This window comes from Scomber scombrus, chromosome 16, assembly GCF_963691925.1.
Source record: "Scomber scombrus chromosome 16, fScoSco1.1, whole genome shotgun sequence".
NCBI classification, from domain to species: domain Eukaryota; kingdom Metazoa; phylum Chordata; class Actinopteri; order Scombriformes; family Scombridae; genus Scomber; species Scomber scombrus.
Genome location: NC_084985.1, coordinates 10,432,825 through 10,446,209, shown reverse-complemented (window position 1 = coordinate 10,446,209; position 13,385 = coordinate 10,432,825). Strand labels below are relative to the sequence as shown.

Genomic DNA, 13,385 nt, shown 5'->3' with positions numbered 1-13,385 from the left:
TGGAAGGTAAACACGCCTCGTCTGTCTGGGTTATAAATACGTCGACAAATACAACATTAACAGCTGCTCAGTAATATATATATATATTATTATTATTATATAATTATATGAATGAAAGATCTGTATATAAATGGTCCCTAGTCTGACATTTTGGGGGGGGGGGACCTTTTAAACAAGCTTGCGTTCCTCAGATCCCGCTCGCATCAATTGTCAGCAGGTTAGAAAACGAGCGCACCCAGTTTATCCAGCAGGGATCTTTCAAGGCGCTCTGAAGATGGTGCCTTCATGGTTTTCGGAATACAGAAACTTCTCGTAGCACTATCGTAGCGGTAACAACAGATCCATAACAACAACCCAACATTATACATCACCATGACCTATTTTATTGTCAAAATAGGATTTCACACTTTTTTGAATGTTTTTTTTTAAACCTTCAATAAAGTTGAGGGGTGGAGAAAAAAAGTAGTGACACAACGGTAATATAGGAAGTTACGAAGAGTACCTGAAAGCATCCGAAGGGGCAGGAACTTTGCGTAAGGGTCCTCCATTCTTCAAGTTGCTGCAGCGTGTGGGACAACACATTGTTCGTGTTTTATTCAATCAAAAGGTGAACGGTTCAGCAGCATATTCTCTGTCCTCTTGGCCGGAGTAAAGCCGCATAATGTCCGGCAGCTGGTGGAGCAGTGAGACGGTGACCCACGGACTAATGGCTCTGTTCGCCGTGGGCTCCTGGATATCCGTAAACAGTCTGTGGGTCGAGCTCCCGGTGGTGGTCAGGGTGCTCCCCGAAGGTCAGTGACATTGTTTACCTAGGGTGGGAAATGAATGCTTTAAAAATGGGAACATCTACCATAAATATTCAAATTCACCTGCTACTCATTAATAAATCATTAGTTTGTATCTGAAATCTACCAGCTGCTTTCATAGTTTACCCTCCAGCATATGGGTGGGGGCAATGTCCCACAATATTCAGATCTGCTATTTTAACATACTTACACATTTTGGGTTCCTAATTGTTTATTATCATTAAAGTTTAACCCACATATGGCGATATTAGCCTGTGCTAAGTGATCCTAGCCAGCTAGCTTTATACACATTTTAACTAAATATTGTATTGTATTGTCATGCTATTATAAATTACATGTATATCATTGATTAAGTACTGCGGTCAAGTGAGCCGGCGTTCGTCTTTTCGTGGTCAAACCAGCCGCACCAACATTTCAAGTGCGCTCGTATTCCATAATGTATGGCAAATGCACGTAGTTCACTGATACGGAGCCAGTTTTCAAAATAAGACGTCGGTTATTCCAAGGCATAAAAAACAGACATGCCAATGTGATAGGCCACATAGTCTAGAATTTATTGATCTAAAATGCTAATTATTTTATTATGAAAAGGCTTGATGCTTTCATACCAATTTTTGACAATGGATGACATTTTGCACCTCAAGAGTACGCTTACTCTCACTGACTTAGTATCAAACATGTATCATTTGAGAGGAACTCATCCTCAAAGTTCCTTCTTTTGCATTGGAAAACGGCACTATGTGCAATATTGACACTACTGTAAAATCCCTTTGATCCATAATTTCTGACAAAAGTTGATACACTTGACCTCAGGACCATCCTAACTGTTAACTCAGTCAGTATCAAGCATATTTACTGTATCATTTTTGAGAAATTCTGCCTCAAAGGTCCTTCTTTTGCATTGAAAAAAGGCCACATGCTCTATATTTATTCTACTGTAAAATCCCTTTGATCCATAATTTCTGACAAAGGTTAATACACTTGACCCCAGGACCATCCTAACTGTTCACTCACTCAGTATCAAGCATATTTACTGTATCCTTTTTGAGAAATTCAGCCTCAAAGTTCTTTCTTTTCTTGCATTGGAAAACGGCACTATGTGCAATATTTACTTTACTGTAAAATCCCTTTGATCCATAATTTCTGACAAAAGTTGATACACTTGACCTCAGGACCATCCTAACTGTTAACTCAGTCAGTATCAAGCATATTTACTGTATCATTTTTGAGAAATTCTGCCTCAAAGGTCCTTCTTTTGCATTGAAAAAAGGCCACATGCTCTATATTTATTCTACTGTAAAATCCCTTTGATCCATAATTTCTGACAAAGGTTAATACACTTGACCCCAGGACTATCCTAACTGTTCACTCACTCAGTATCAAGCATATTTACTGTATCCTTTTTGAGAAATTCTGCCTCAAAGTTCTTTCTTTTCTTGCATTGGAAAACGGCACTATGTGCAATATTTACTTTACTGTAAAATCCCTTTGATCCATAATTTCTGACAAAGGTTAATACAATTGATCTCAGGACCATCCTGACTGTTCACTCACTCAGTTTCAAATATATTTACTGTATCATTTTTGAGAAATTCTGCCTCAAAAGTCCTTCTTTTGCATTGAAAAAAGGCACTATGTGCAATCATGCCTCATGCTCTATATTTGTTCTACTGTAAAATCCCTTTGATCCACAATTTCTGAAAAAGGTTAATACACTTGACCCCAGGACTATCCTAACTGTTCACTCACTTTGTATCAAGCATATTTACTGTATCATTTTTGAGAAATTCAGCCTCAAAGTTCCCTTTTTTGCATTGGAAAACGGCACTATGTGCTATATTTACTCTACTGTAAAATCCCTTTGATCCATAATTTCTGACAAAGGTTAATACAATTGATCTCAGGACCATCCTGACTGTTCACTCACTCAGTTTCAAATATATTTACTGTATCATTTTTGAGAAATTCTGCCTCAAAAGTCCTTCTTTTGCATTGAAAAAAGGCACTATGTGCAATCATGCCTCATGCTCTATATTTATTCTACTGTAAAATCCATTTGATCCATAATTTCTGACAAAGGTTAATACACCTGACCCCAGGACCATCCTAACTGTTCACTCACTCAGTATCAAGCATATTTACTGTATCATTTTTGAGAAATTCTGCCTCAAAAGTCCTTCTTTTGCATTGAAAAAAGGCACTATGTGCAATCATGCCTCATGCTCTATATTTATTCTACTGTAAAATCCATTTGATCCATAATTTCTGACAAAGGTTAATACACCTGACCCCAGGACCATCCTAACTGTTCACTCACTCAGTATCAAGCATATTTACTGTATCATTTTTGAGAAATTCAGCTTCAAAGTTCCTTTCTTTGCATTGAAAAAAGGCACTATGTGCAATATTTACTCTACTGTAAAATCCCTTTGATCCATAATTTCTGAAAAAGGTTAATACTATTGACCCCAGGGCCATCCTAACTGTTCACTCACTCAGTATCAAGCATATTTACTGTATCATTTTTGAAAAATTCAGCCTCAAAGTTTCTTCTTTTGCATTGGAAAAAGGCACTATGTGCAATATTTACTCTACTGTAAAATCCATTTGATCCATAATTTCTGACAAAGGTTAATACACTTGATCTCAGGACCATCCTGACTGTTCACTCACTCAGTATCAAGCATATTTACTGTATCATTTTTGAAAAATTCAGCCTCAAAGTTACTTCTTTTGCATTGGAAAAAGGCACTATGTGCAATATTTACTCTACTGTAAAATCCATTTGATCCATAATTTCTGACAAAGGTTAATACACATGATCTCAGGACCATCCTGACTGTTCACTCACTCAGTATCAAGCATATTTACTGTATCATTTTTGAGAAATTCTGCCTCAAAGTTCTTTCTTTTGCATTGGAAAAAGGCACTATGTGCAATATTTACTCTACTGTAAAATCCATTTGATCCATAATTTCTGACAAAGGTTAATACACATGATCTCAGGACCATCCTGACTGTTCACTCACTCAGTATCAAGCATATTTACTGTATCATTTTTGAGAAATTCACCCTCAAAGTTACTTCTTTTGCATTGGAAAAAGGCCCTATGTGCAATATTTACTCTACTGTAAAATCCCTTTGATCCATAATTTCTGAAAAAGGTTAATACAATTGATCTCAGGACCATCCTGACTGTTCACTCACTCAGTTTCAAATATATTTACTGTATCACTTTTGAGAAATTCACCCTCAAAGTTCCTTTTTTTGCATTGAAAAAGGCACTATGTGAAATATTTACTCTACTGTAAAATCCATTTGATCAAAAATTTCTGACAAAGGTTTATACACTTGACCTAACCCTCACTCCTTTAACCCATATATCACTTACATGCAATATTGTGTGTATTTCTTTTGATCATTTTGAGTAAATAAAAATCCCCATTTCCCCTGCTAATTTCCGTGTGTTCTCTCTATGCCCTTGTCAGATTGCAAACGTCAGCCAGGTATGCAAGAACTGATTCCATATCAAACACTGTCACTGTAGCTTTGACAATGCTCTTGATGCTTCTAAAATAATTGTGTTCTATTTTTCAAGAATGCCAAATTAAAAGTCAAAACAGAAATTTTGACTGATTGACTAGCTTAGTGAATTTATTTATAGTTACTGTAGATTAAAATTAGTTTTATTCCCTTCATTTATTTAATGTTTATATTTAATTATGCATTTTTATTATTTCCTGAGTTGGTAACTTTCCACTGTATAAGCGCATGCGCGGTGTTATAACAAGAGATTTGCCTTTCCAACGGCCGTCAAACGTGGAGGAATGGCGCTCAAACGAGGGTAAGTTGCCTTGCTACTGACTATCTTGAATATGTTTTTTGTTTAAGTCCGTCCACAACTCATATGAGCAACATGTTGCATCAGGTCCCACCACCTCATTTAGCACAGTCAGCACAGAAAATCATACAATGGGCAAAAACATATTCAAGATAGTCAGTAGCTTACTGTTTGTATTTTTATTGCGTAAAGGCATCACCATTAACAGTATTTAACTGTATTCATGAAAAACGGTACATTACTGTATGAAATTCACTGTATTTTTACAGTAATTTGTTACAGTGTAGGCTTAGGAAAGAAGGCAACTTACCCTCGTTTGAGCGCCATTCCTCCACGTTTGACGGCCGTTGGAAAGGCAAATCTCTTGTTATAACACCGCGCATGCGCTTATACAGTGGAAAGTTACCAACTAAGGAAATAATAAAAATGCATAATTAAATATAAACATTAAATAAATGAAGGGAATAAAACTAATTTTAATCTACAGTAACTATAAATAAATTCACTAAGCTAGTCAATCAGTCAAAATTTCTGTTTTGACTTTTAATTTGGCATTCTTGAAAAATAGAACACAATTATTTTAGAAGCATCAAGAGCATTGTCAAAGCTACAGTGACAGTGTTTGATATGGAATCAGTTCTTGCATACCTGGCTGACGTTTGCAATCTGACAAGGGCATAGAGAGAACACACGGAAATTAGCAGGGGAAATGGGGATTTTTATTTACTCAAAATGATCAAAAGAAATACACACAATATTGCATGTAAGTGATATATGGGTTAAAGGAGTGAGGGTTAGGTCAAGTGTATAAACCTTTGTCAGAAATTTTTGATCAAATGGATTTTACAGTAGAGTAAATATTTCACATAGTGCCTTTTTCAATGCAAAAAAAGGAACTTTGAGGGTGAATTTCTCAAAAGTGATACAGTAAATATATTTGAAACTGAGTGAGTGAACAGTCAGGATGGTCCTGAGATCAATTGTATTAACCTTTTTCAGAAATTATGGATCAAAGGGATTTTACAGTAGAGTAAATATTGCACATAGGGCCTTTTTCCAATGCAAAAGAAGTAACTTTGAGGGTGAATTTCTCAAAAATGATACAGTAAATATGCTTGATACTGAGTGAGTGAACAGTCAGGATGGTCCTGAGATCATGTGTATTAACCTTTGTCAGAAATTATGGATCAAATGGATTTTACAGTAGAGTAAATATTGCACATAGTGCCTTTTTCCAATGCAAAAGAAAGAACTTTGAGGCAGAATTTCTCAAAAATGATACACTAAATATGCTTGATACTGAGTGAGTGAACAGTTAGGATGGCCCTGGGGTCAATAGTATTAACCTTTTTCAGAAATTATGGATCAAAGGGATTTTACAGTAGAGTAAATATTGCACATAGTGCCTTTTTTCAATGCAAAGAAAGGAACTTTGAAGCTGAATTTCTCAAAAATGATACAGTAAATATGCTTGATACTGAGTGAGTGAACAGTCAGGATGATCCTGAGATCACGTGTATGAACCTTTGTCAGAAATTATGGATCAAAGGGATTTTACAGTAGCGTAAATATAGAGCATAATGCCGTTTTTCAATGCAAAAGAAGAAACTTTGAGGCTGACTTTCTCTCAAATGATACATGTTTGATACTAAGTCAGTGAGAGTAAACATAGTCTTGAGGTGCAAAATGTCAAAAATTGGTATGAAAGCATCAAGCCTTTTCATAATAAAATAATTAGCATTTTAGATCAATAGCTTCTAGACTATGTGGCCTATCACATTGGCATGTCTGTTTTTACTGCCTTGGAATAACCGACGTTTTATTTTGAAAACTCGCTCCGTATCAGTGAACTACGTGCATTTGCCATACATTATAGAATACGAGCGCACTTGAAATTTTGGTGCGGCTGGCTTGACCACGAAAAGACGAACGCCGGCTCACTTGACCGCAGTGATTAAGTACATTACATTTCCTCTTCTAATCCAGTACTGTACTTCAATTAGAGATGCACCGATACCGATATCAGATATTGGTCCAATATTAACTCTGGTACCAGACACCATTGTTATTTTAATAAATGGCAATTTAGTAAAGGTATATACATTTTGTTTTACAAAGTTAGGAAAGCAATATTTAAGTCAAGCTTGATGTTGCCTTACACATAAAGAACAATTACACCATAGTACTGCTTAGGCAGTAATCAATTAATAATAATGTAATAATAATTAGGGCTGAACGATTTTTAGAAAATATCGAATTTAGATTATTTTTGATTATCTTACAATTTCCATGTGATTTGCAATATTAGAGATTTTTTTTTACGTTTACTTAATATAATGACCTAGATACTTTTAAAGTGACAGTTGCTCTAATGTGATTGGCAGATTAATTTACTTTGTTGTCATTGTATTGTAATAACGTTAAAAAAAAAATCTAGCTCTATATTAATTATACATATTGTAGCAGTCAAGTGATTTACTACTGCCCTTTACTTTCTTGGCATCCTGTGTTAAGGGCTGAATTTCTGGATGTTTTGGTGATCATGGTTATATAGTAAAATTATCAGAGCCTCTACTTGTGTGGCCATCATATCCCCATTGCTGATAGTTTCTCCCTAAAATATTCTTATTTGTAAACAAACTATTCTTACTTAATTTTGTGTAATGCACACCCGATAGACACCCTTCAAAAAAAAAAGAAAAAAGAAACTCACCTCACTGTCAGTATGTTTAATGAATACTACGTTTTAGTCAACAACCACAGTCATACATTAACTCACAATATGAAACATCTTTACACTTTACTGTAAGCTGCAACAATCATATACTTGAAACTATTACACTAACAATAGTCAATAAAATAAGTAAGATATTGGATGGGTAATTCAAATTAAGTAATGTTCGTCAATAAGAAAAGTTCAAAGTCTGGTCTCATGTCTTATTAAGATGTTAAAATTTGGTGTCTTGTATTACCGTCACTGATAATTGATTTTGCTTGTTTAAGGGTGGAACCTGCCTGCCTACCTCTCAGTGCTGATAGCGTTTGGGAACCTGGGCCCGATAGCAGTGACCATCACACACCACTGTGCTCCGGGACGATTAAATGAGCGTGTCGTCATCCACTGCATCCAGGTTCTGGCAGTGGTGGCATCTGCTTTTCTGGCTATCTTCTGGTCACAAACTGCCACAATAGCCGGAGAGGAGAGGTCCCTGCCCTTCCTGATCTTAACCTTTGTTTTGGCTTTCGTGTGCTGTACTTCCAACGTCACCTTCCTGCCTTTTATGTTCAGCTACCCTCCTCGGTATGTCCGTACATTCTTCATCGGTCAGGGTTTAAGTGCATTGTTCCCTTGCATCGTGGCTTTAGGACAAGGTGTTAGCAAGCTGGAGTGTAAAACTGTAAACGGCACGGTGCAGCCACACTATTTAAAAGAGAACTTTCCGGCTCAGAACTTCTTCTGGTTCTTGTTTGTCATGCTGTTCGTCTCAGCACTAAGTTTTCTGGCTTTGACACGAAGACAGACAACGTCGGAGCAGTATGCACCGCCACAGGAACCTGACAACGCAGCGGTGACAAAGAATGTAGAGGAGACTCACCCGCTTAACAACGGAGGGACGCCAGTGTCTGAGGAGCAGGTGCAAGTGGCTTTTCCTCCACCTGCTCCTCAGACATTTTGGACACAACACAACATCTACCTGCTGGCGCTGCTTGCTGTCTCCAATGCCCTCACCAACGGGGTCCTGCCTTCTATCCAGAGTTTCTCCTGTCTGCCTTATGGCTCCATGACCTTTCACCTCTCTGTGGTGCTTGGCAACATAGCAAACCCCCTGGCCTGCTTTCTAGCTATGTTTTTTGTCATGAGGTAAAAAATAGTGTCCAAATCCTTGCCTTTTTATATTTTCTTTAAATCAAACAACTTTTATAAACATTCATACTTGCTCAGTGTAACTGTGTTTTCTTATTTAAATCTTTATGATCTGCCTCATTTTGTCTTCCAGGTCCCCCACTGGTCTGGGCATTTTGTCTTTAGGAGGTGGAGTATTTGCTGCGTATCTCATTGCTTTAGCAGCACGCAGCCCCTGCCCTCCCCTCCTGGGAAACCCCTCTGGTGTGGCTTTAGTGGTGAGTGGCGATACACACATCAAATATTTCTAAGCCATAATTATAATAATTTGCAGTTAAAGCGGACCAGGTCATCCAGGTTAAATATCAAGCAAGTTTTTTTTACATATTATATGTTTTAGAGCAGGAGAACCGTTCTGATGAGCTGACCAGTTGCCTTACTGTGTTATAGTGTTATAAATATTAAAAAAACAACAGAAGAGCCAAGAGTAGATTTAATTCTTGGCTGAGCGTGAAATGTCTGTGAAAACAGACTGCTGTTCAAATAAATGACTGAGAGCATAAAAGTGGTGACACCTGTAAAAATAGTCCTCTGGGAACTAAACAATACCTTACTGGGATTTTAATTTTCCTGTGTCTTTGACATTGACTGGATCAGTTAAGAAATATAAATGTGTCTTTCTGAAACAGAAAACCCAGAGTTTTCCTCAAATCAAAGTCTTTCACTAAACCCCTCCCCCTGAACAGACCTCAGATCTCCACAACACAGAAGCTTCAGTGATCTCTATGTCTACCTCTGACTTCAGCTGCTTGTTTGTGCCCTCTACAGGTCATCTCCTGGATTATTTTCACTGGCCTCTTCTCCTATCTGAAGGTGGTGATTGGGACTCTGCTTCACGAGGCGGGCCATGCCGCCCTGCTGTGGTGCGGCATCTCAATTCAGGCCGGCTCTCTAATCGGGGCCCTCACCATGTATCCCCTGGTCAACATCTATCAAGTGTTTGCCAGGGCTGAGGAATGTGGTGATGATAAATGCAGTTAGCATGAACAAGATATGCAAGGAAAAATTTGTTGTTTTTTTTTTTTTTTATACACACTGCTTCCATTCATTCCTCATGGGAAATTGGGACAATTTTGAACCCTGCTTTAGGGGTTCCTGAGTGAAGTACCAGATCTTTCTCGACCTCATCTTTCTTGAACATCATGCCACAGATGAGGCGTCCTCTTCTGATTCAGAGGCCTCTGTGAAAGAAGGAAACATTCCCTCATAATGGGAGCATTGTCTTGCTGCACATTAGCCAAGGGGATGTAAACCGCGTATGATGCAGTAATACCACAAGTGCTTTGTGTGGTATTTTATAATGAATCTCTGTGTAGCTGAAATTGTTTACAGTGGCAACAACAGCCACTGATGGATTTTCCCATTACAACAGATCATGTGAAAAGCTGTTTACTCAGGGACACAATCGTTAACTTATTCATCCACATTTGTTGCTCTGGGGTATAATTAATAAGAAATACTCATATTATGAAGTTGCAGTGGGGCTGTTAGATTCTAACTACAATCCAATCCTGATATGAAGGCGATTAGTGTTAATTTTTTTAATTTTAAGTGTCTATTTTCAAATGTCTGCCTTCTACATTTGTTTTATCTGTTAAATGTACAATTCAGCTTTTGAAGTCAGCATGAAGAATTTAAGCTGTAACGCAGTAATATGAGACACACGGTTTATAAATGCAGGCTGAAGGCTTGCAGGGACATTCCCAAAATTATTTCTGAGACATGTTCAACTTTACAAAATGTCACTTTCAGTGTCAAAGTCATATGGGATTTTTATTCACCAATTCCACACATACAATAAAGCTGTTTGACCTCAAGGGAAAAATATCTTAGTAGTAAAATAATACAGAACAAATCTAACCCTTTTGGTAAACAAGGGATTGTGTCATATAATACCTTAAAAGGAAACTCTATTAATCATGCTGCTACATGACATCAGATTTACTAACTTTATTAAACTCCTCAGAAGTTTACAGAAGAAAGGTTTGCTAGATTTGCCTTCAGATTCAGATTCATTCTTTATTGTTATTGTCATATATCCGTATATACCTACTGGATGTTTTATTTACAATATTGATGGCGGATGGAATGAAACTTTTACCAAAGCGGGTCCTCCTGTATGTTATTTGTCTGTATCTGATGCCAGAAGGTAGGGGAATGAAACATGAATGTAGAGGGTGACAGGGGTCATTTGCTATGGACTGTGCTTTGCGTTTGATGCCAGTATCAACAAGTGTGGAGAGATTGGGTGTAGGGAGGCCTATGATTTTGGAGCATGTAGTGGTGATTTTGAGTGTGAGTTCTTTTGTTTTTGTGACATTCAGGAGGAAGTAGTTGTCTGCACACCATTTTGAGAAGTGGTTGATGGTCTATTGGTAGGCTGTGACTGAGTTATTGTCTGATAGCAGTGCTAATATGGCAGTGTCGTCAGAATATTTGAAATACATTATGATGGGAGATGGGGTCATTTGTGTAGAGTGGGCATATGAATGGACTCAGTACACAGCCTTGGGGGGCTCCAGTATTGATGGTTATGAAGGGGGATGTGGTGGTCCCTGATCTGACAGCCTGGGGTCTATTGCTCAGAAAGTTGTGTATGAAGCAAGTGAGAGGAGATGGGATTTGTAGGATATTTAGTTTATGGATGACCAGGTGTCATTGAATGGTATTAAAAGCCGAGCTGAAATCTATGAAACTCACCCTGGCATAATGGCCAGCATGGTCCAGGTGTTGCAGGAGGTTGTGGAGGAGGCACGCCACTACATTCTCTGTTCCTCTATTTGCCTTGTATGCAAACTGATATGGGTCTAGGTGTGGTTTGACAATTAAAAGAATGGCATTCAATATCAGGTTTTTAAAAGGCCTTAACTTTATAGTGGAAAGCCTGTTTTTTTTAAATGGTTATGACTTATCTGTCAACGTTAATGCTAATTGTAAATAGACTCATGTCCAATACCTGCGTGTGATTGATGTGCTTTTTAACACTTTTTTTCATAACTGTGGCCATTGTTTGTTGATTTTTGTATATGATTGTCATGTCATACTTGACATACACACCATGTGTGTCACAACAGGAAGCTGATGTTAAGTTTAGTTAAAAAAATGACAAACAATAAAGAATGGTTGAAAAGGACCTAATGAGTCTTGTTTGTTTTCAACAGGAAGGTGGTGGGGGTGGGGGGGATGGTGGGGGCTGTTTTGGCTTTGACTTCAATTAACGTTAGTGTTGTTCTCAGCATGAGTTTTGACCTACAGGAAAAGCACTGATATTAGCTCTAATTCAGAGGTACAGTTACGGTACAAACAGTACAACAATAGACTTTTATCAGATTATAGAAAATAGGACTTGTAAATTAGGTTAGATTTGTAGGTATTAGGAAAAGAACATTAGTAGTTTAGCATTTCTGATCAGCACAGTTACCATGAGTTGAATACAATGACCAACACATTGAACCACAAAGAGAAAAAAACAGCAGGATGCTTTTTGTCTATTTCTAAATTTAATTGACACCAGATGAAAAATGATTTGAGATGAAAACTGCAGATCTGATCAGGTAAATTGGTTAATGTCTCAATTTAGAGAATAAGTATTTAAATGTATAACCTAAAAAACTACACTCTGACATTGTTAGTTTTATTCCAAAATTTGACATAGATCAGCAATTGGGGAAATACGCTTTAGACTGGAAACACAAAAAGTAAAAAACTGGTGTTTCCTCCTGTTTCCAGTGTTTATGTAAAGCTAAGCTACTTTGCTGCTGCCATGTTAAACTGCTCCTTTAAATATTTGAACACCTCTAGTGATAAACTGACTACTGGAATTAGTACAAATAGATTTTTGGTAGATTTTGTTTTGATTACTTAAGGCCCCCCCCCCCTTTGATAATACTTAGTCTTTAAATTGACTTGAAAAATGTGCAGTTATGCAACTCAATGGTGTAAACAACTCATTTGCACCTCTGCTCCCATGATCCCCTTAAGCTAAATTAATAAACTCTGCAGATTCTTGAATGATCTCACTTATTCAGAAATTGCTTCAAGGCAAAAAAAATGGGAGTGATGTAGCTGCAAATTTCAACATGTGATGTGAACTGATGATCCTCCGAGTCTGGACAGGAAGGTAGTCTGAAACAATGACCAGTTAACTAAACATGTGTCATGGTTGGCTACATGCTCTCACACCCACTGCCACAAGGAGGGTTTTAATCCCTTGGTGCACTCAGAGTTCACTGCACAGGACTTTGGCTTCTTCCTCTCTCTCTGCAGAAAACTACAAACTCTGCAACAAACAGCGTGTGAGTATCTGCAGGGATGCATATTATTGATTCTTGAATTTTAATGATTTAATGGTTTGAACTGAAAAAGTTTCCTCTAATCTTAGTCTTGTTCCTAAAATATATTTAAACGTTTTTAATAATATTCTTAGTTTTTTTATTTTAATGTTCAAATGGTGATGTCAACATTCAGTGACTGTTTAACCGTACTTAAAAAAACAAACAAAAAAAACATAGGTTTTTTTTTTTTTTTTTTAAATAAATGTTTTCTTAAAAGTTGTTAGTGTGCAGATTGTTGAAGATGTAACAGACAATTCTTGCTTTCACTTAACTTTATGCTTTGAGGACTATCTTCTTACACATTGTTTGGATCTCTGAGTATTATTTTTTCATTCTTTTATTGATCAAAGACTTCACTGCAAGCCATTTCTTTTTCAATAAACAATGCAGTGGTCAGATGTTTTTGTAGGTTATATAATAGTTACCAGCACAGTAGGTGGTCATGTTTGCTTTGCTGCATGCTTGATGTTTTAAGTGGGTTTAACCTAAACCCTGCCTGT

The 13,385-nt window shown here is 37.2% G+C and overlaps 1 protein-coding gene across 1 annotated transcript; it reads left to right on the top strand.

The window, feature by feature from the left end:
* The first annotated feature begins 516 nt into the window (after window positions 1-516).
* On the top strand, window positions 517-11,666 carry slc52a2 (solute carrier family 52 member 2). Its single transcript, XM_062435743.1, has 4 exons — window positions 517-791; window positions 7,651-8,509; window positions 8,646-8,769; window positions 9,320-11,666. Exons 1-4 carry the CDS (start codon window positions 662-664, stop codon window positions 9,530-9,532), a joined length of 1,326 nt encoding a protein of 441 aa, XP_062291727.1. The 5' UTR covers window positions 517-661; the 3' UTR covers window positions 9,533-11,666.
* The last annotated feature ends 1,719 nt before the right edge of the window (window positions 11,667-13,385 follow it).

Coding starts and splice junctions, on each gene's coding strand:
- slc52a2 (XM_062435743.1), top strand. CDS start 662: ATGTCCGGCAGCTGGTGGAGCAGTGAGACGGTGACCCACGGACTAATG. Junction 8,510..8,645: donor GCTATGTTTTTTGTCATGAG/GTAAAAAATAGT, acceptor TTTGTCTTCCAG/GTCCCCCACTGGTCTGGGCA. Junction 8,770..9,319: donor CCTCTGGTGTGGCTTTAGTG/GTGAGTGGCGAT, acceptor TGCCCTCTACAG/GTCATCTCCTGGATTATTTT.